The sequence below is a fragment of the Pongo pygmaeus genome, chromosome 6 (assembly GCF_028885625.2).
Source record: "Pongo pygmaeus isolate AG05252 chromosome 6, NHGRI_mPonPyg2-v2.0_pri, whole genome shotgun sequence".
Classification (NCBI taxonomy): Eukaryota; Metazoa; Chordata; class Mammalia; order Primates; family Hominidae; genus Pongo; species Pongo pygmaeus.
The window spans coordinates 95,985,539-96,009,259 of NC_072379.2; the positions used below are offsets into that span (position 1 = coordinate 95,985,539).

General features: G+C 34.4%; 1 protein-coding gene across 4 annotated transcripts in view; it reads left to right on the top strand.

The window, feature by feature from the left end:
* The window catches only part of CACNA2D1 (calcium voltage-gated channel auxiliary subunit alpha2delta 1), a 498,341-nt gene that overhangs the window by 308,077 nt on the left and 166,543 nt on the right, over window positions 1-23,721 (top strand). For all 4 annotated transcript variants that reach the window (XM_054495187.2, XM_054495190.2, XM_054495188.2 and 1 more), the window contains exon 6: window positions 18,291-18,420. In XM_054495187.2, the coding sequence (XP_054351162.1) occupies window positions 18,291-18,420 (130 nt within the window). The remainder of the gene's footprint in view (window positions 1-18,290; window positions 18,421-23,721) is intronic.

The following is a 23,721-nucleotide window of genomic DNA, read 5'->3' on the forward strand; positions in this document are numbered from 1 at the left end:
AAACAAAATGTTTTAATGGCTTATTGATATCAAAGTAAGTACCATTTTTGAAGAGATGTTTAGTTTCACCATTATAATTAGCACTTGATATTTTTAAACTTATTTAAAAATATATACAAAATCTTCATCAACCTTCCCGGTACATAAATTGTAACATTTATTTAATATTTAATTTGTAAAGCAATGACAAAGACTTATAATAAAGTCAATGGCATTGACATGCAATCCTCCAATTAAGGATTGCATAAAGATAATGAAACCAATACTGCAAATAAGTATTTTTTCTCTGAACTAATTAGTTACATTTATATGTGAAACAGTTTTATTTCGGTTTGCTCATTATTTAGAAAGCAATTTTTATTTTATATTGAAATTGGTGATTTTCCTTTGTTCAAGATTTTAACAATTATATGTCAAATGTCAATATGACCTTTTAGTAACTATCACCCCAGTTTCAATCAATGCTTCAAAGTTGCCCATTTGAGCATATATGTCCACTATAAGTGGAAAAGTGCACGTGTTACTATTTGTAATACTTGAGTTGTTCTAATATTGTTACATAGTTTGTCTTCACTGATGTTCATTCAGATGTTTAAATCAAACTCTTGAGAGAGAAAAAAATGTGTAAGTGAACTTTTTTTTTTATTATTATACTTTAAGTTTTAGGGTACATGTGCGCAACGTGCAGGTTAGTTACATATGTATACATGTGCCATGCTAAAACTTGCCTTGTTTTTCCCATTTTCTCATCTAAAAAAATAGTATCTAATACTACTGTGAGTTATATATTTATGCTTTTGAATAGGATTCCTTCTCTGTTTTCTGCCATGAGGTGAAATTTAGCAAATTAAATCAAAGCCTTATAAATAGTAAAATCTCCACATTTAAATTTAAAATTTAAAAAAATGATGGTCAGCATTTGGAGAAAACTCAGTTGCTTTATATACAAACAATAACGTTATCAGAATAATTCGCAAAGAGTGTTGTTTCGTGCAAACTGAACTAGAATAGGAATCAGAATAATTCATGCCCTAATCCAGCCCTAAAATTATAGTCATCCTAGGGCTTTAACACCTATTAAAATTTGAACCGTTATTCTCTCATCTAAGACATGATACAGATGAATAGGTGATCCATAACGTTCATTTCAGTTCTGGATATTCTTAGATTCTAATGAAACTATATACTTATACATAAAGAATATACTTAAATGGATAAAGAATATGACCACACTATAGAATTTAATAGTCAAAAGGAAGGAAGAAGATGGCATTAATTACTCTTACCCTACTATAAGCATGTTGGTTTTTTGTTACATTTTTAAGATTTTCTCATGAACATATATGTTTACTTATTTGCATGATTCTTTTTTTTTTTTTTTCCAAGACAGAGTCTCGCTCTGTCGCCCAGGCTGGAGTGCAGTGGCGCGATCTCGGCTCACTGCAAGCTCCACCTCCTGGGTTCACGCCATTCTCCTGCCTCAGCCTCCTGAGTAGCTGGGACTACAGGCGCCCGCCACCATGCCTGGCTAATTTTTTGTATTTTTTAGTAGAGAAGAGGTTTCACCGTGTTAGCCAGGATGTGCTCGATCTCCTGACCTCGTGATCCACCCGCTTCGGCCTCCCAGAGTGCTGGGATTACAGGCGTGAGCCACCGCGCCCGGCGCTGCATGATTCTTTAAGTACACAAGTTATTAAGTGGCATAATCATTTTTTATCTTGTGAAATAGTTGTTGGTTCATTCTTTTGAGTTGATATAACACGATTCAATTAACTCCACTTCTACCTTGGAGTTTAATTTTCCTTTGTGAGTAATCACATAAATACCAATACATCTTTACACATAAATATTCTTCTTCAAAGTTTTAAACTTATTTTTAGGATAGATTCCCAAAAGTGGGAATTTTTGACATTTTAATGAATTTTGATACATAGTGCGATATCACTTACAAAAAGGACCAGGCCAAGTTCTACCATCATTAATGTACAGAGACATTATTTCCTCATAGGCTGCTCAGCATTATATTAAAAGATAATCTAACACATTCGAATAGTTTTTCACTGTTTTGATTACTTGTTTTCCAGTATTCAGATTTTGCCCTCAACATGGGAAGCCCATGTTTTTTCAGGCTCATTGACTTGTGAAAGTTTCTGAGCTAAAGTGAGGTTGTTTACATATCTGTGAAATCTGTATATTAATATGCATTTCTTAATACTGGGTAAAATATTATTTTATACACACAAATCCGAATATTGCTGATATATGTAAGCAGCATGTAAATATTTATTGCATTTGGCCATATTTAAGGCTGTATTTGCTCAAGTAAAGCAAGAATGTAATTTGTTAAGAGAAAAAATGGGAGGAATTACATGAGGAAATATAATTCTACTTCTAGTATGCTTTATAAAATAAAAAAACAATAAATTATCATGTCAAATCAACCTGAGTGTAAAATACAAAGTTAATCTTTGTGACATCATTCAGTTTTCTGTATTTGGAATATTTCATGTGTATTTTTCTGAGCATTTGTAAAGAACTATATGATAATTTATTGTACACTAAAAATTTTTCATTGGACAAGCTCAAAGTGCTTTAGAATATAATGCTAATGCTCTTATAAGATCTTAAACCTTGAATCAAAACAAATTATGTTGTGTTTATTAGTATATCAGTTTGTCTGTTAGAGAGATACCGAAAGTAAAAGTGGCCAAAATTAGAAGTTGATTCCTCTCTATAGAGGAACATTCTGGATACACTGGCTAATACGGCAACTCCCTGTCTTTCCAGGCCTCAAGGTTCTTCTCCCCATTCTCTGCTTTCCTCAGTGTAGCTCTTCCATGTTGTGCTCCAAGATCCATGTTCCAATATCCACGATTCTTTTTGCGTTCTAGATTAGAGGAGAGAGGCAAGTGACAATGGGAGACATGCCCTTTGCCTTTAGGGGCATGTCTCAGAGTTTGCATACATCACTTCTATCTGTGCCCATTGTCTACAACTTAGTGACCAGCCTTGCCTTGTTGCAAGAGGATATGGAGTACTTTTCCCCCCAACTCTTGACCCATGTGTACATACCCAACTAACATGTAGAGTTATATTACTAAAGAGAGAAGGGAAAGGATAGTAACTGAGAGATCATTAATTAGCAGTTTCTGCACATATGTTCAGTTTGTTCTTCTTGACATATTAAAGTTAGTGCAAACACTCCACTCATTCATCTGAGTGACTGTTATCTTTTAAATATAATCAAACCCTTTGGGGGAGATAATTTTTCTATAGTAAAATGAATATAAAATTAGGTGCTGTACTGAGTTTTTTCTAATATCTCCTAATGCATTTTGATAACTAATGATCAAATTGCTTTCTGCAATAGAAATATTTACTGTCTTACAGTGAAAGTTAAGAACTGTAAATACATGTTGTACTTTGATATTCTAGTTAACAATTTTCAGTACTTACATTTTTTTAAAAAAAGATTGTTACTTATCTCATGAAGTTAGACTCCTGTGGATGATGAAATTTACTCACCCTCACCAAAAGTTTTGCAATACGGGGTAGATTTAATTGGATCTTTTGCTTACAACTTTATATATGCGTTGGCTGGTATTTTATATACCAGGTGTTCACAAATCATAATATCATCACATTGTTTTTGTTTGAATTTGGCTACTATCACTGTTCTTTGCTCTCACTTTTCCACATGCTAGTTTAGCTACGTATTTTTATTGTTCACATTCTACAATGTCATATTCCTCATTAAAAATTTGTCATTTGAGATTATAAAATGTAACTTTACAATCTCATACATCTACATCAACTATCTAATAAAACAGTGGGGCTAATTGGCATACTAACTGCTGAGATAACATTATTAATAAATTTAGTCCTCAGTGTGTTTCAATGGGGATTAATATCCAAGGGCTGTTGAAAGAAATTATGGATAAATTAAATTTACCTGAGTTTATTTGTATAAAGAATGATTCATGAATCAGGCAATACTCAAAACTAGGACAGAGCCCCACCCAGCAACATGGTCAGGCAGTATTTGTAGATAGACGAAGGAAGTGATGTATAGAAACAGCTTGATTGGTTATAGCTGGACATTTACCTTACTTGGGCATGGTGATAGCTGGGCATTTATTTACCTTACTTGGGCATGATGTAGCATTTGCCTTCTGTGGACATAATCTGATCAGTGGGCAGCCTGTGATTGGCTGAAACTCAGCTGCTGTGATTAGCTGAGACTCAGTTATTAGTTACTAGAATATACCTTTAAAGTAGGTTGCAGTTTGTTAACATACTAAGTTAGGTTGCAGTTTACTGTAAAGAAATTCAAAATACAAAGGTAACCTTAGGACAAATTTGATTTAAAAGAGCTGGCCAGGTGCGGTGGCTCACGCCTGTAATCCCAGCACTTTGGGAGGCCGAGGCAGGCAGATCACGAGGTCAAGAGATTGAGACCATCCTAGCTAACATGGTGAAACCCTGTCTCTACTAAAAAAATATTTTTTTAAAATTTAGCCAGGCATGGTGGCCGGCACCTGTAGTCTCAGGTACTTGGGAGGCTGAGGCAGGAGAATAGCGTGAACCCAGGAGGCAGAGCTTGCAGTGAGCGGAGATCCTGCCACTGTACTCCAGCCTGGGCAACAGAGCGAGACTCTGTCTCAAAAAAAAAAAAAGACAGAAACGAAAAAAATACAAGCACTAAATAAAGTTTCTATTTTAAATATTATACCTCCTGGGTATAACTGAAAGATTATAAATCCTGAGGTGCTGATTATTTTAACTTTTTCACCAGTTCTGCTGGAGATGATTTGTTTTCCAACTCGTAAGACTAGTAGATTCGTGATCATTTCCAGGATTTCCTGGTACTCATATCAGTCATTTCCTTTCACTGCTCTAATACAATCATCTAAGTTTAGACATTGGTCTCAAATATGTTCTTAAGAGCTATTGAAATTATCTCATTTTATGATTATAAATTTTAAATACATGTAATTATGATACATTATTATATGAATTTATAAACATATTCATATATTTGTTTCCATTGTCAAGATCTTTGTCACTTATTACTGACTTTTTTTTTGATGTTTAATACCCTGCAGAAACTTTACCAGTAACTTTCCTAAGCGGAACATATAATGTTTGGCAGTGACATGAAAGTTTCTCCTTCTTGAAGGCACAGCCAGTCTTTATGAATTATTATCTTAGGGTCCCTCCTTAAGAGTATAAGTTCCCAGAGAGCAGCTCTTATGCGCTTATAGCAGCCGACATAACTCTTGCAATATCGAATACACATTGTAATCACTCAAACTTTCTTTCCCAATAAATCTAAGTTCATTTCACACAACTGTAAAAGGAATGTTCTGAAGTATAGTTTAAGAACACGTCATGATTATATTCCAGACTTACTTCCCCATTTTTGTTCCCCATACTCTCATTTTTAGAGAGACCCTTTCCCTACTATCCCAACCTTAGTCCAGACTTGTGTAGGTCTCTATAACCTAGAGGATTGGCAATGAAATACATACCTTGAAGAAAACACTTGCCCTGTTGTTGACCAGTGGCAGGACCAAATGTTTTATATCATTATCACTTCTGTAGTTACAAATATGACAGCACCAAGGACAAATACTTGGGGAAAAAAATCTGTACCATCAGACTACTTCCCAGTCTTGAGATTAGATAGGTCTTCATTTAAGACTAATAAATCTAGTCAATGGAGAAATCCATGAGATATTCAGTAACAGTAAAGTATTAAAGACACAGAGGAAAATTTTTCTCTAAGATAGTATTACTTCAGATACGTCAGGCAGAAAAACAACGTTGAATGTATGCTTACTGTCCCCAAAGAAAGAGCCAGTCAATCATCTATAAAAAGTAGGCTAAAACCATCAAAACGAAAGCCACTGAAACAAAATTCTCATTGGAGAAACTAACAAATTTGACAAATACTAACAAATTTGACAAATGTGAACTGTTTATCAATAATCCTCAGAATAAGTTTGAGAAGTACTCTTCAAATGCCAGAAAAGTAAAAAATGTGGGAACAAAGTTAATAAATATGAAGGTCAGAATTCATAGGTGTATTCATAAGTCCTGTCTTCCCAGAGATCAAGTCAAAGCACATGTATCAGATATAATCATCAAGGATTTAATGGAAGAAAACATTCAGGTCCGCCAAGAAATCTGTATATAATTGTAGATTTGGAAGACCTGCAGTGTTTCAGACAAAGATTTTTAAAAGTCAAGAACATTTATACCAAAAACTTGCTCAAGGATATTCAAGAGGAGATTTCTAGTAGGCAGCTAAGTATTTAGTTTGGTTGCTTAGGAGAGTGGCCTAGAATAGAGTTTTATGTTTAGCTTATGAGGGGAATTTGAAAACAAGTGGCTGAAATTTCCTGAGCAAGTGTGAAGTTACATATATAGCAAGGCCAGATTCATCTACAGATAAATTTTGGCATGCTTACACAAAGCTAAAAACAAAATGAATTTGAATACCTTTGGATATAACATATTCTCCAGCCTGCTGTAATACCACTACTCCTTATTGTCTACTTTCAGCCTGCTTCACACATCTACACAACATTAAAAAAAAAAAATACCTTAAGACAGTACAAGATAGACTCCTCAGAACACCAGCATTTAGGGGAATGAGGGGGCAGGGGACAGGAGTATGCGATATGAGGAGAGATGAAGTAGTAGCCGCCTCATAATAGAAGTAAATCATACAAAGAAGGTCATGAGATTAGTACATGTTGGCATCAGGACAAAATTTGGAATTTCCTGATTTCTACTGTTCTTTCGTGTTTATTAGGCTGGTGTAGCACCAGGGTCATGTTTGTATAGAAAGAAGGATACATTTGAGTGTAATCTATTGATTTTGTTCATTATAATGATGCATGGCCTCCAAGGTAAAACAAGTATTTAAAGTTGATCAATGCTTCCTTTAGAGTGAAAGCTTTCTATTAGCTGCATCCGAATTAGTCAGTTTGTGGGGAAGTTTATGCTCTTCAAGGACTCTAGTATAAGACAATTCCTCAAGGGCATTTTATAGTTATCTACGTTCCTCTACTTATATCAATGCTATTTATATTCACCTTGTGGCTATGAAATAAATACAGCCAGATTTAGGTAAAGCAGTGGCTGAAATTAAGTATAGAATTAATGTCTCCTCATGATTGTATAATATAAAAATTATGGCTTTAGTCATTTAAACAGATTTTCCTCTTGAAACTTAACACAGGTAGCGGCCAGGTGTTGTGGTGCACACCTGTAATCCCAGCACTTTAGGAGGCTGAGGCAGGCAGAACACTTGAGCCCAGGAGTTTAAGACCAGCCTGGGCAATATGGTGGTGAAACCCTGTCTATAAAAAAATACTAAAATTAGCCAGGCATGGTGGGGTGCACCTGTAGTCCCAGCTACTTGGGAGGCTGAGGTGGGAGGATTGCTTGAGCCCAGGAGGTCGGGGCTGCAGTGAGCTGATATTGTGCCACTGCACTCCAGCCAGGGTGATAGTGAGACCGTGTCTCAAAAACAAACAAAAAAAACCTCAGAAAACAAAGCAAACTATGCAGGTGTAACTGGGATAAATTATTGGATGAGCCGTGATTCTCATGGAAGGATATAAGGCACATATGGCCTTACTGGATATTTAAGAAAATCTTTGCTGTGTCCAGTTAACTTATCCTAGATAATGTTAACATGACTAATCATGCTAATGACCTGATCATGATACCATACAATTCCTCCAATCGAATGATTTACTTAAAAACCCAATTTAAATAATAACTCTCTCTTTAAGCATTCCTTGTTTTTTTGTAGGTAGCAAATGGTAGTCCTTCCTATGAGCATTCTAAGCAACTTGTAATGCGTTTTTGGCTTTAATGGTATAATACCTTATACAATAGAATATGTGTACAGGGTTTGATCTTCTCTACTAAATTTTTAGCAATTTGAGGTAGAAATAATAGTTTATTTTATAGTACACAGTAATTGCTGAGATAATGCTTGTTAAATTTCTATACCCATATTATTTTCGTAGTGTTTGTGAAGATGCATTCACCTTTTAAAATGGTGCTGTATTGTAAGCATGGTGGAAATGAAAATGTTAATTTTGCTTCAAGGTTAGTGGAAGCAAAATGAAGACAGGAAATAATAAAGCTAGCTTTTACTATGGAAGATATTTGAATTAATGTTTAAGATAGACATTTGCTTCCTTAATTTCATCTAATGGGATTGGATGCAGATGAGAGTGGCAGTGGACAGTGTTGTCTCATCTTCTCTGTTTTGTCCCTGGAGACAGCCATCAGGACTAAGAGGAGAGTTAAAACAGACAATGTAGTTTCCCTAGGTCCAAAATTAATTGAAATTGGAGAATAAGCAGTGGAGTTAGAATATTTGTCTGTAATTACTACAAGTGATGTGTAAGTATCAAGATATTTGGTTCCAAGTGTGAATATTTGTGAAACATGAACTCAGGCTTATTATATTCTTCCATCAGAACTAAGTTCTGTTAACAAAACACCAGGGGTTCAGTCTATGTCCATTGCTTGATGCACAGAAAGCCAGTCCCTGAGACAAAGAATATTGCCAGGGAAGAAAGCTTTATTTGGGTGTTGCAGCTGAGGAGATGGGAGTAAGTCTCAAATCTGTCTACTCAACTGACTAAAATTGGAGGTTTATATAGCATGAAAGAAATGTAGCTATATGTAGGAAAAACAGGAATTAGTAGGGGGTCTGGTGTCTCATTGGCTGGATGTGGTGATTTGGTGAGTTTCAGTTCCTTGGGAGGCCTGATGGTTGGTTTCCTGAGAAAGGAATTCAGAGAAGATAAATACAAGTTTCAAGCTTTAAGACCAGCTGGGTCAATTTTTGTGTTTATTCAAAAACACTGCAGACATTAATTCTTTGAGGAAATTGGGCGGATTTCACTTTCTTATTCTATGTATAGTATTAATTAAAAAAAAGTTGAGTTTTATTTCCAAAGAGCCTACATCATTCAAATGAGCACAATGTTTCAATGTAAGATTATTTTTATTAGGAAAAAGATTTTAAATATACAGAAGAGAGAAATAGTATAATGAGTCATGTCATCTGTTGCTTAAGTCTTTTAAGATAGAGACAACGTTTTATTTCCAAATACTTCCACATGAAACTCTATTTTTGTTTCTTCTAAATAACAAGGCATACATGTACAATTGCTGTATACCTTGTTATACAGTAGAGGCAATAGAGTGTGATAATTGAGATATACTGGAGTGCTAGCTAGATTCAAATCTTAGCTCTGCCATTTCTGCGTGATATTGGCAAGATCACATAATCTCTCAGCTTTTTACTTATTTGGTCTATAAAATGGAGGTGATAGTAATAGTAACCTCAGTTATTATAAAGATTAAATTAACACATACAAAACATACAGACCATTTCCTGGATCATATAGAGCAGTCTAGAAATGTTAATGAATGTAATTCTGAAAAACATTAATTATTAATATCATTACAATTTAAGTGGAAGTGATCTTAGTGTCAAATGGAGCGTGTTTGTGTAACTGAATGTGTTAATAATGAAAGGGCATTATATTGAGATATTTTTCATTTTATTATGATGAATTTAATCTTTGTATGAAAACCTTAAGATAATGCATGCACAAAATACAAAGCAAAGTTAAATGCCCAAAACACATTTTAAAAATGCAAACACAAACGGGAAAGATTGTTTTGATATCATTGTAGGTTTTATATGTTCAATTTTATTTTTTAATTTTAGAGACAGGGTCTCACTATGTTGTTCAGACTGGCCTCAAACTCCTGCCTCAAGGTATCCTCCCACCTCGGCCTCCTGGGTAACTGGCACTACGGGCACTTGCCATCATTTCTGGCTCTGTTTATTCAGATTTTAAAGAAAAATTAGATGTTAAAATAAACTGAGGGGGAAAAAAAAGCTAGCAATGTAACAATTATCTATGAAAACCCAAATTCAAGTTCTCATTAGTTTTGAAATTTATTTGGATTCCTAGTTTAGGTTTCGAAAGACATCTGACCCAATAAGTCATTAAATTCCCTGAAGATTAGTGAAGCAAATTCCTCAGAAGACTTGAGTTGTGCCAGCAAACTGTGCTATTTTCTTAATTCCCAGAGTAAGCAAAAAGAAAGCAGATCATTACAAAGCCTTATTAACCTAATTCCAAGATCTGTCTAAAATTCAAATGAAGTAAGTTCAACCTAGAATTCCCATGTCATTAAATTGAGTTGATTTATTTGCTACTTTTTATTTTATTGATCATGTTCAAAATTTCTCCTGTCTGGGACATTTGGCTAGTCTGCTGAATTCCCTTGCATATTTATGTTGCTATTTATTTTCCTGTTAGCAGAGTCTTGTCTACATTAAAATTAATTCCAACATAATCTCTTATCTAAATGTCTTTTTCAATGCCCAATCTTTAATGATTATATTTTACTTTATAGCAATAAATAAACCTGGTTCTAGAATAAGCTAGTAGGGATATGCATCAAACGGCAATGAAATCTAATTATTAAAGGAAAAGGAAAAATCTGGGTTTCTTTTCTAGCTTTTTTTTAAAAAAGCTGTCTTATAGTATGTAACCTTTATTTTACACTTTTGAGTATCAAACAGTGATGAAATCTAATTATTGAAGAAAGAATCAGAGTCTAGGTGTTACCGGTGGAGGGTGTCCAGGTCCTTGGCATTTTGAAGAAAGAACTGGATAAAATGCAGAAAGCAATGAAAGAAAAAACACAGATTTATTGAAACAAAAGTACACTCCATAGAGTAGGAGTGGGCTTGAGCAAGTGGATCAAGAGCTCCAGTTATAGAATTTTCTGGAGATTAAATACACTCTAGAGGTTTCATGTTGCTTACTTGGTTTACACTCTGTGTAAATGAAGTAGTGGCCCACAACCATTCTGATTGGTTGCAGAAAGTGACCAATCAGAGGCTGAAGATGAAGTTACACAAGAAGAATTGGCCTGCAGTCAGTCTGATTGGCAGCTGGAGGGGACCAATTAGATGCTGAAGTGAAGTTACAAAGTTATACCCCTATGCAAATAAAGACTGTGACCAGTCTGATTGGTTGTGGGAGGGGACCAATCAGAGGTACTTTCCATTTTGCCTCTGCCCTGGGAAGAGGGTGGAGGGTTTTGCAAAGGAAGTAGTCTCTAATCCTTTTGTTACTTGGGTGTGGAAAGTTGAGTTTTCCTTTTGATTTAGTTCTAGAAAGTCAGTATGAATTGGCCTTAGGTTCCCTGCCTGTAAACCCTATTCTCCTGCCTCATAGGTTTCTTTTCTAACATTTAAAAAATTATCTTACAGTTTGCAATCTTTATTTCAATTTTTGATGTTGGCCAATATTGAATCCTTGAATAGGATGGCATACAGGTAGAATATTAATTGCTTTGTATCCATAATTGCTTTGGTTCTTTTTGCTTCTAAAATAAACGGTTTAAATATTTTTGATGTGATACATTTGGATTGGGTAATAATAGCTAGCATATATTTTATATATATATATATATATATATACTGATTGTGTGATATATGCTTATATACATATGCTTATTCTATACTAAGTGGTAGCATTTAAATCATACTACCTAGTATATTTACTACCTAGTATAGAATAAATATGTATATTATATACTAGCTATTACTATAACTTTATGTATCATTTACAATTCATGAGAACCCTTTGTGGCACATATATTATTTTATTTTTCAGGTAAAACAAGTAAAATTTAATGAGCTTAACCTACTTGTCCAGTGCCACACATTTTGTATTTATCAGAGTAGGGAAGTCAATGCAGTGCAGTCTGTATGATCCAGAGCTGGAACACTGTGTCACCGTGCTGTACTGCCTGGGCAGTGGGCACCTATGAGGAAGAAGAGGGCCTGTGAAGGAGCTGCTGTAAATTGAGACTTAAGGGTAAAATTTTGGAGACAGTTTTGATTTAAAATTTGAATGTATTACATCTATCCATTATTCTCTTCGTATTTAATTTTGATGCATTTGGCTTATATTTCATCCAACTAGTTTTATCATTGACAGTTGTGAGGTTACAGTGTTCTTGCAGTAGGTAAAATAAAACGTAGGTGATGTATAAGCTTGTTAAACTTTGAGTCCCAAGTTTCTGCTGATCTGATCCACTATTCCCAGTGATGTTTACCATGAATATCTTAAAATTAATGTGTGCATCTGTGTATGGAATGTAGCCATCTCAGGAATCACTTGGGGGAGAAACTATAAAACCAATAAAAAGGTAGACTAGACTCAGTGTCTTCTAAGAATTCTGCCTTATGTTTTTGGGGCTGCTTTCCAAAATTTTTCAAGCCTGTCCTGATATATTTTTAATGCTTTACACACTTGGGCACATGCTCCTTTTGCAAAGATGGTTTAAACATGGGTTCCCAGTCGTCCTGGATTAGTGGCATTTATGGTGGGATCCTGGAGTCCTACTGTCTGATCTCTTAAATTAGATCTTAGTTGTATGACTTTAGCCAGTCTTTGCCTCAGGTATCAAGAGAATATCATTGATCTTCGTACCTTTCAAGGTGGTGGGGGTTGTTTTAAACCTCATTTGCCCTGGCAATATTTTAAAAAGTGTATTTATGTATCATAATATAAAAAGATTCTTTTAATTTTTTAGAAGTAGAATGGCTTCATTTAAAACATTTCCTTTTATAATATAATGCATGCTACTACATGGTTTCCACGGGGAGTGCTATGTTGAACTTTCAGACTCTGTAAAAATCACATAGTGCCTTTTACAATCCTTGAGCAGAAGATAAATATCACTGTCTTCCCAAAAGATAGGTTACATATTTAGACATAATGTGTAGATATGGGTATACTTTTGTAGCACTATATTACATCCCTTTCTGATGCTGGATATTTGAAAACTTCATACTACATATGGAATGTAAATCAGCCCCCAACTCTTTTCCATCATACTCAACTGTATTGTATTGCTAATGGCTCTCCTTACTCCCTGCTAGGTCCTGTGATAGGCAATTCATGGGCATTCATGCAAACTAAATTTATTCATCATGCAAACTAAAATTACATCAATTTTATTTCAAGGATGTCCTCAGGTTCTGTATTTCAAATCTTTTGAATGCATCATTATAATCCTCATCAGTGACTTTAATACATCTTATTTGAAGAATGTCAATTTTGTCTTTTAAATTTAATAAACAAGTTATTGCAGGGATCAGTATTGCCTTTTAACTTAATTTAGTTCCAATTTATCTTTCACTGTCATTTGGAAAATTTATATATTCTTTGTTTTAATATTCCCTACAGTGTTTTCTAACTTTCTTTTTGTTACTGCTCAATTTCAGCTGCTTCGTGGTTTCACTTTTCCCCAAAATCTACATATCTCAGACTGTTTTTTCTCTTTTATACTTCATAATTATTAGTAGAATAATACATGAAGACTTTACACTGAATCTAATCTTTAAAAACTAGAATGGTTTCTTCACCTTTCTTTTCGCCACTGATGTTATAAATTTACTTTTCCTGTTAATTTTAAAACTTTCTTTTCTTAGTATGTTAAATAAATTGCTTCTGAAGAATCAGTGCTATGGTTTTTCTGGAGTAAATCTAAGGAGTTACAATATTTTTATTACCTGAAGAACTGGCATAATCTTCTGAATTCATAAAATAATTTGTTCTTCATCAAATATATTAGCTAAGCTCATATGTTTTTTGCAAGAACAATATTTCTATTCATTAAATACATAATTTCAAAACTTTATTTTTTGTTATGATTCAGTAAAACAAAAGTACAAATATTATACATAAGTCCTTAAGTGCATATTCAGTGTCATCCAACTCATACTCTTTCTAAATCTATTCATCTACCAAATACTTCTCTAAGTCATAGGACAAAATAGCAGCTTAAATCAATGAAATCAGAAGGCTCAGTTATGTTCTTATTGTTATTGTACTAGATTCATCATTTAATATTCAACCTGGCCTTCCAACTTGACTTAGAACAACTCTGACTGGATGAAAGTTCCACACCTCTTTCTATTCATTCTTTATTTGGGCATCATCACCTGCAATTCCGTTGAGTCTTCATTCTCATTGATCCAAGAGATTTACCAGAAATGAAGCTTTTCAAGCTGGGTGTGGTGGCTCATACCTGTAATCTCAGCAACTCAGGAGGCTGAGGCAGGAGGATTATTTGAGGCCAGGAGTTTGAGACCGGCCTGGACAGCATAGCAAGACACTGGCTCTAAACAATAGAAATTAAAAAACCTAGCTGGGTATGATGGAATGCACCTGTAGTCCCAGCAGCTCTGGAGGCTGAGGTAGGAGGTTGGCAACTCAAGGGTATAGTGAGCCATGATTGTGCCACTGTACTCCAGGCTGGGGAAGAGAGCAAGATCCTGATTCAAAACAAAACAAACAAAAAATCACAAGGCTTTTCCTCTGTGTGAGTCAGACCTGGTAACAATCTTTAATTAGCAGAGCAGCACAGTATGCTTAAATTCCAATGCTGAACTAGCCATAACAGAGTAATGTAATACTGTATATTAAAAAGTAATGTTTAAACATTCTTTTTTTTTTTTTTTTTTTTTTTTGAGACGGAGTCTCGCTCTGTCACCCAGACTGAAGTGCAGTGGTGCAATCTTGGTTCACTGCAACCTCTGCCTTCCAGGTTCAAGTGATTCTCCTGCCTCAGCCTCCCAAGTAGCTGGGACTATAGGCATGTGCCACCACACCCGGCTAATTTTTGTATTATTAGTAGAGACAGGGTTTCACCATGTTGGCCAGGCTGGTCTCAAACTCCTGACCTCGTGATCCACCTGCCTTGGCCTCCCAAAGTGCCGGAATTACAGGTGTGAGCCACCACGCCTGGCCTAAACTTTACTTTTTAATCCATAGTATTGATCCAGTACCCAGTATACCAGAATATTCAGACTTGATGCCTGTATGAAAGTCCATTTTGAATATAACACATCCTATCTTTGATAATGCTTTATATTGGACTATGATGCCATGCCTTAAGGCATATTACATATCCAAAATTGATATTGAGAATAATAATTGAGACTTTAAAAAATTCTAAAATCAGTAATATCTATGTTATAAAAGTTGCAGGCCCTAATGTAAATAACAACTGTAAAAAAACTACAAAAAAGCAGGATGTATTTAGAGATTGAAATTTGAAAATATACATACATGCATATTGGAGAATTGCATGCAAGGCTTGTTTCATCACACAGGAACTTACACACTCACACAGACACACGTGTGTGCGCACACGGTCTCATTCTGTCACCCAGGCTAGAGTGGAGTAGCGTAATCATAGCTCATTGCAGCCTCAGACTCCTGGGGGGCAAGGCCCTCATGCCTCAGCCTCCTGAATAGCTGGAAATATAGGAGCATACCATCATACCAGGCTCATTTTTTAATTTTTTGTAGAGATGAGGCCATCACTATGTTGTCCAGGATGTTCTTGAACTCCTGGCCTCAAGTGATTGTCCAGCCTAGGCCTCCCAAAGTGCTGGGATTACAGGCATGAGCCACTGGGCCTAGCGAAGACTGTTGATCTAACACCTTTACTAGTGAGATAGAAATACAAATTGTGATACTTCCATAGAGAGTTTTAGTGAGCCATTTTATTCTATATCAACTAATTATTTTACAACTTCGTGGCACACGAAAATAATACAGAACTGGGGACATAAATATAGCCGTAGTATGATTGCAAGCAAAGTTTATCAGTTTGCAAATCTGAATTGTGCAAAATAGTTAAGTAAATTTACATTGCAATTTAGGTAAAATATATAGACTTTAATTTTTGAATATTGTGCTATAAGTAGGAATATTTTTTAAGTTAACATGAAAAAACAAAATATTAAAAATCAATGCTTTTTATAAATATCAGTTCTAAGGGTGAGATAAATATGTTAAATTTGCAAGAGCTTTTTGTACCTGTCAAAGAATTATCATTGTGACTTTCCAAATTAAATTTGCTAATTTGCACTGGTTGTAAAATTGAATGACCTCCTCATCCAACATTAGCTTGTATCTCTGTCTCTGAGTGATCTGATCTATTATTTAATAGCTGAAATTATATTGAGAAGAATAGTCTGAGAATTATGCATTTCATGTGTCAGTTATGTTTTACCAAATGCATTTGAATATATTTCAGAATCCACTTGCTCATTTTCTCTGTACACATTTGTATATGGTGGTCCGTAGACTTCAGAAGATATATTTTGAAAAAAAAAAAAACACTGGAAGGAGACATAGATGTTCTTTCTTGTATGTGATCTGAAGAACTGGAATTCTTTGTTTCAGAGGGAGAATTTATTTGAAATAGTTAATTACTACATGAGACATTCTGTGTTAAGTAGCTTTTTTCATAAAAGTCAGCTCCTTTGTGTGTAATATTTACTGTATTTCAATTAAATATATACTGCCATAATATATAAAGATAAGTAAAGACATGGAGTATGATGGTATAAGGAACAGTAGTTTCCAGTAGCTTAAAGATAATAAATGAGTTCAATTTAGAAATTCTCATCTTTTTATGAAGTTATTTTAATTTATATAAACTACAAAAGGAGAACCATGGAAATAGCACTATTATTCTTTTTTAAAATATGTTTAGCAATTGTACCTTAAGGAGTCTTGATACATGATTTTACAAGTTGAGAAGTACGTTATTATTTTAAAGTTATTTCTAAAAGCCATTTATATGGTTATTTAAAAGAGCAAGAGCCTCCATAAGATGTATTTAAAACTGCTAATTGTTAAGTGTGAGAGGATTCAGAGGAAACAGAATTAATTTTTATGTAAGACAAGCTTTATAATATTAATAGAAAAGACTTAAACCTTAATAGTTTTATTCTTATCAAAAATATAATACATTCTCATTGTATTATTGGAAAAACCAGAAAGCACAAGTTGTTTCTTAAAATTGAAAAGCCAGGAGTAATACTGGTAACACTTGCTAGGTATACATCCATTCATTTCTCCCTCTGCCTGTTTCCACCCAAAACAAATAGGGTTTTTTATCTTTTCACTTTTGCTTAACTCATAATTTTTAAACTTCATATCATTTAAAAACAAATACAGTTATGGTAGAGTTAAAACCTATTTTGATTGAACAAAAAAGTTTAACACAAATATCAAAAAATGTTATAGATGCATTTTGGATAAATGAATGAAATTCTTAGTTTGTTACCAGGGGAAGGCAACAAGGTAATTCAGTATGAAAAGTATAGTTCCAATAGATAGAAAATTAATATTTGACTTGAGACTCCTGAGGGGTTTTCTTGAATCATTATTGATTGGATCTTCATTCCTGCCTCAAGAGTCGAATTGGTTGAAATTAGGATTTAATTGTATTTAGAGTTAGAATAGGTCACTTCTTTCCTAGTATACTTTCTTTTTTAAAACAAAAATTGATATACCTGAAAAACACGCAAAAAGCAAGGGGATGAGATTTAAAATAATCCTTCATTGCCATATTATTTCTGTCACGTGTACCATTATTTATCAAAGAATCATTTTCAACTGCACAATATAAATTTAGTTAAATAAATTGTGAAATTTATTTCAAGTGGATAATATAAGGTTGTATTGAAAGGCACCTCTCCAGTTTCTTATTATTTTATTTATTTGTCTGTCTGTTTGTTTATTTGAGACAGGGTCTCACTTTGTTGCCCAGGCTAGAGTGTGGTGATGTGATCATGGCTCACTGCAGCCTTAACCTCCCATGCACAAGCGATCGTTCCACCTAAAGCCTCCTGTGACTACAGGCCTGTGCTGCCATGTCCAGCTAATTTTCTGTTATTTTTCATAGAGACAAGGGGTTGCCATGTTGCCTGGGCTGATCTAGACCTCCTGGGCTCAAGTGATCTGCCCACCTCTTCCTCCTAAAGTGCTGAGATTACAGGCATGAGCCACTGGGCCTGGCCTATCCAATTCTTTAAGTTTACATCTTAATAAGTATTAAATGTGTGGAAGTCTGGTCTCCCTTGTCCCCCAAAGATGATCCTGAATGACTCCAACATTGAGAAAATCAGGAGAGCGGTTAGTTATAATGTGAATAATACAATAAAGATACACTGTGAATGCTAATACCTGAATGGAAATTTGTGTATCCGATGCTATCAAGGTACTATATTTTAACAATTCTTGTAGATTTATTTTTTGAAAAATATGCATTTGGCAAGTAAAGAAGTGCATGTGAAAATATTTATGTTAGCAAAAATTGTAATATTCTGTTTATTCTATTTTTCTGTATAGCCTGAGAAAAATGACAGTGAGCCAGGCAGCCAGAGGATAAAACCTGTTTTCATTGAAGATGCTAATTTTGGACGACAAATATCTTATCAGCATGCAGCAGTCCATATTCCTACTGACATCTATGAGGGCTGTAAGTAAAAGAATGTTAACATCTGTTGGAATACCATGCTCTCGCCTGTCTTATGTTTCCCATGTTTGAGGTGGAAAAAAAGAGCAAATGTGACATTGTTTTGTTTGTCATATAAGAGTCTGTGGTAAACCCTGATTTGTCTGAAAGAATCAATCTGATTTTCTTTTTTTTTTCTTTTTATTATTATTATTATTATTATTATTATTATACTTTAGGCTCTATGGTACGTGTGCGCAACGTGCAGGTAAGTTACATATGTATACATGTGCCATGCTGGTGCACTGCACCCACCAACTCGTCATCTAGCATTAGGTATATCTCCCAATGCTATCCCTCCCCCCTCCCCCCACCCCACAACAGTCCCCGAAGTGTGATGTTCCCCTTCCTGTGTCCATGTGTTCTCATTGTTCAATTCCCACCTATGAGTGAGAATATGCGGTGTTTGGTTTTTTGTTCTTGCGATAGTTTACTGAGAATGATGATTTCCAATTTCATCCATGTCCCTACAAAGGACGTGAACTCATCATTTTTTATGATTTTCATAAACAGTTTATGTCAATATAGCCTCACTAAACGAATATTTATAGGACAGCCTGCATCCATGGAGTGGTCCTTCCAACTTAATGTTTGGTAAATAATTCTGCTTTCCCAGTTGCCACCTGTAACTTACAAAGTATATAGATATATTCGTCAAAAGCCAAAACTGTGCAGCTATATTATACACACATGCAAAAATATTCTTGCATAAACGGGTAAAGGGAGAAAATTGTATGTTTTAGATTCTTTCCAGTTCTTATGACTTCTCATGTCTGTCAGTCTCTCTCTTTTTCCCTCCCCCTCTGTGTATGTTTCTCTGCCTTACCCTAGGATATAGGTAAAGAGAACCTTCCTCTCAATGTATTGTGGGCTTCCAGCCAAAAGAAGTGCCTGGGTTAAAGGAAGAGACCTTAAAAACCAGAAAAGCAGTGACTGGAAATATTGGTTGGAGAAGGCTTCCCTGTGAAAAGGGGATGGGGGAAAAAAAGTGTTTGGGAAAACAGTGGCGGAAGCTTGCGCAGGTGTTGTTTTTTAGAGACACGCTTTGCATTAATCAGAGCAGAGCCTGAGAATTCTAACTAGGAATTTTCCAAAGGACAGCTCTATCATGTCTGAGAATGAACTGTGACCAGAAACAGGGTAATTGTTCAGTCATATCCCTGGTCTTCCATATTATTTATTCTTTAACCCATCCCTCCACCCCATCCTGCACCTCATTCTCTGCCTTCTCACATAGTAAAGGGTAAGGGGAAAGAACTGCTTGCGATTGTAAAGAACGTGTTTCTTGTATTCCTCTTAATTGAGACGTGGTAGAGTGTATTTGGAATCCAGATCATCCAGATGGCCTGGGTTCTGGAACCAGACTACCTGTGTTCAAATTTAAATTTTAGCAGTATTATTTCCTCTGGCAAATCCTTCAAATTTCTGAGTAGGCATTTTCTCATCTGTAAAATGGAGATAAGGTTAGTATCCTGAAATGTCCTTCGAGGATAAAGCAAGTTTAATGTATTTAAATTCTCATAATAGTGCCAGGCTCATAGTAAGTGCTATATAAGTGTTTGTTGTTGTTGTTATTTACTGTTAAAGTTTATTTAGACTCACAAGATTAAGTAAAGGGACTCACATTGTAAATGAGCTTTTTTTTAATTCACTTTGAGATTATTGGTTTTAAAAACAAACTTTAATGCATGTATGATTCTTTTTATTACAAATTTTATCTTTGATCAAATTATTTTATTTTGTTTCTCCTTTTAAGTGTTTTAAAAGTACCACTGTTTTTATCCTATCAATTCTTTGATGATTTTAAACCTATAATTACGTATAATAGAAACGTTGTATGTGTATATATGTGTGTGTGTGTGTGTGTGTGTGTGTAGTTTCTTTTTACATGAGCCTTAAACATAATTTAACTTCTTTACAATACAACTGAGACTATTAATTCCAAGCCCTTTTTAAAATCACTTGGGATTTGGATTCACATATTAATATTTTTTCTTTGACCATTGTATTATTTTTCTATAGTTACTTTTGATATTTGTAATTGTTTTTGTCATTATTCTAACTGTTCAGACAATGCTAAGCTATATGGTTATGTTTCTCAATTTTTGAATAATATATTTTCCACTTTAGTTTCAGATCTATCACCTGTTGTTTGTTGGATATGTCAACAAAATAATAATCTTTCTGTATCTTTCCGTTGAATTCCAATTGGAAGAAAAACTGGCTGGGTATAGAAGCTTTGAGTCAAAATATTTTTTGTCAGTACTCTGTACATTATGGCACTGCTTTTCAACCTGCGTTACTGTGTTGAAGAAAACTGAAGCCAACTGGAATGTTGTTCATTTATTAGAGATCTTTTATGATTGGGTTTTGTGTTGTTGATATCTGGGAGGCTTTTCTTTTTCTAAATTTAGTAATTTATAAATGTCCACAAGATATTTTAAGTCATTGATTTTCTAATAGCTTTGCTCTATGAACATTTTGTTTACAATATGTATTTACATAGAAGACTGATGTGTAAAAGAAGTTAAAGCCAAAACCACTGTGCTTGAAATAAATGTGGTGTGGCCAGAACACTAGCTGCTTTCTCTTTACTTCGTTTTTTCCTTTTTCTCTTTTTTTTTTTTTTTTTTTTTCTGGGACGGAGTCTCACTCCCTCGCCCGGGCTGGAGTGCAGTGGTGCTATCTCAGCTCACTGCAACCTCTGCCTCCCGGGTTCAAGCAATTATCCTGCTTCAGCCTCCTGAGTAGCTAGGATTACAGGCATGCACCACCATGCCCGGCTAATTTTTTTTGTTTGTTCTTTTGTATTTAGTAGAGACAGGGTTTCACCATGTTGGTCAGGCTGATCTCAAACTCCTGACCTCGTGATCCACCCGCCTCGGTCTCCCAAAGTGCTGGGATTAAAGGCGTGAGCCCCCACGCCGGCCCTCTTTACTTTAATGTCCTCTGTCTAGTATTGGTAGTCAAGACAGATTGTCTGGACAAGTTTATAGATTATTGTTTGATTATTTGTGAGCCAGAATTGTCCACAGGAGTCAGTAAGATACTTTGCATTAGAATCTGCATTCTCTTACTCTTTTGCTTCCTTTACTTAGTTGAAATCACTTTATAACTTAAGCATCCATCTGTTGTATGCTAGAACAAATATGAAATCTGACTCACAAATTTGAACGTAAATTTTTTTAAGAATTTTTAAAAATGTTTACATAGGCATACATATATCTTAGTATGCTACAATTTACATATACAAATTAATTTGTATAAACAATGTTTTTCTTTCCAATTTAAAATAAACTATTTGTAAATAGCTACAGATAATTTTAATAGTCTCAGAGAATACAACTTAACATTTTGAGAATCAGTAAAATATTTAATATGTTTTCAGAAGTCATAGGCATTCTTTGGGATATGTCATAACTAAAAGAAAAAGAAGCTCTGTCTTTGGATTATTTATTTAGTCCCATTCATCTTAATATTGGCATCTTCCTCTTTGCTGAAATCTCATCAGTAAGACTCTAACCTTTCCTGGCCTGTACTCCTTTAAAATTCATATCCAATGTTATAAGCTGCATGAATAAATGACAGGAATAAAATCAGAAATGTCCACAAGATCTGGAAAATTTAATGATTACCAGTATTCTTCATGCGGTATGTGGGAACATATCCGATTTAGAGGATTGTTCTAGGCTTCTGAGTTTAATGAATATGAAAGTGCACTTTAATTGAAGGCTTAACTGAAGGAAACAGCCTTTTTCATTTTAAGACAGTTGTGTAGCTACACTCTCATAAGAAACCTCGTGTTCTAATTTCACAAAGGTGATTACTTTTTAAAGTCCCTTGAATTGAAATGTGATTATTTCTGCTCAATGATATATTTAAAGTTTTAAAATACTGTATTTAATTAGAGCCCCATCTCAAAATCTCCATTTTTGAGAATTTCACTGGTTGCTCCTCTTCTTTTAGAGGACACCCAAACCATACTTAATTTTCAGATCTAATTTATCTGCTTAGAAATATAGAAGACAAGCATATAACTTAGTAAAAACAAGGGCTGAATATTCTGACTTAATTTGTTTTTAATCACAGAACTTTATTAATTTTTGAATCACTTTAGACTCAATGTAGGGCTGTCTTCATAGAATATTCTATAATTATTTTAAGTGGAAATTTGTATTGATAGTTCTTTATATAATTATATTTCTATAAGAATAACATTAATAAGGGAAAATAATAGGAAGGAACTCCAACTTGCATAAAGCTTCCAGGGACCAGATACTTTTTTCCTTATACTTACCCTATAATTTAAGTAAGGCAATTATCATTTACATTTTAGAAGTAAAAATACCTAACATACTTTTATCATGAAGATATCTTCATTTTGATAAAAGAAGACAATTTTCATGAGTTGTATTCTCTTTTGATGTCTCATATGCTTTACTAAAAGTACTTGATTTTTGTAATTTAAGCTAATAATCACTGACATTATCCTTGTAACTTATCTTGATATTCAATTGTGTTATCTTAAAAGATATAGCCACTGTATCTTAGATGATGTCAGTGTCAAAATTGCAGAGGAAAAAGGTGCTTGCAGTCTTTGCCGACAATTGCATAATCTCCTGTAAATTTTAGTAACTAATCTGCTCCAACATAGGTCCACCACTTGCTAATAGTTTACATTTAGCTGTTGTAAACAGTCCATTTTGTTGTTACTCCAACAAATACCAGTGTGGGTAGTATACCTTTAACAGAGTAAAAAAGTTAGTATTCAAGTTGACTGTCATGCTCTACATAAATCAGGCTAAATTCATAGATCTGATAGTTGTATAAAAGGCAGAAGAAAACAATGCTTCCTTAACGTGTTTGGTGTTCTTGGGCAAAAGGCTTGATTCAGATGGAATAGTTGTGCTCTAAAGTCTATATCTGCATATTTTTGAGAAAATTATAGTCTCAGTGAAAATATTTCAGTGGAGTGATACTAGCTTATCATACTGCTTCATCAAATATATTTTGTAAGAGGGGAAACTTGTTCATGGTTTTGGTAGACTATTCAGTTCTGATGTATAATGTTATTCTTTGTAATTAGCTTTGAAATAATGAGAAGATGTGAGAGCAACTTTAAAATACTGAAATTAAAGAGTGAAATTATTCTTTGGATAACAGATGATTTAAAGGAAATGCAGTCCACGAGAGATACATGATTATTTGATGTTACTTACAATGATTAATATGTGTAGGGTAGATTACTTAGGATGTAATTTGTTT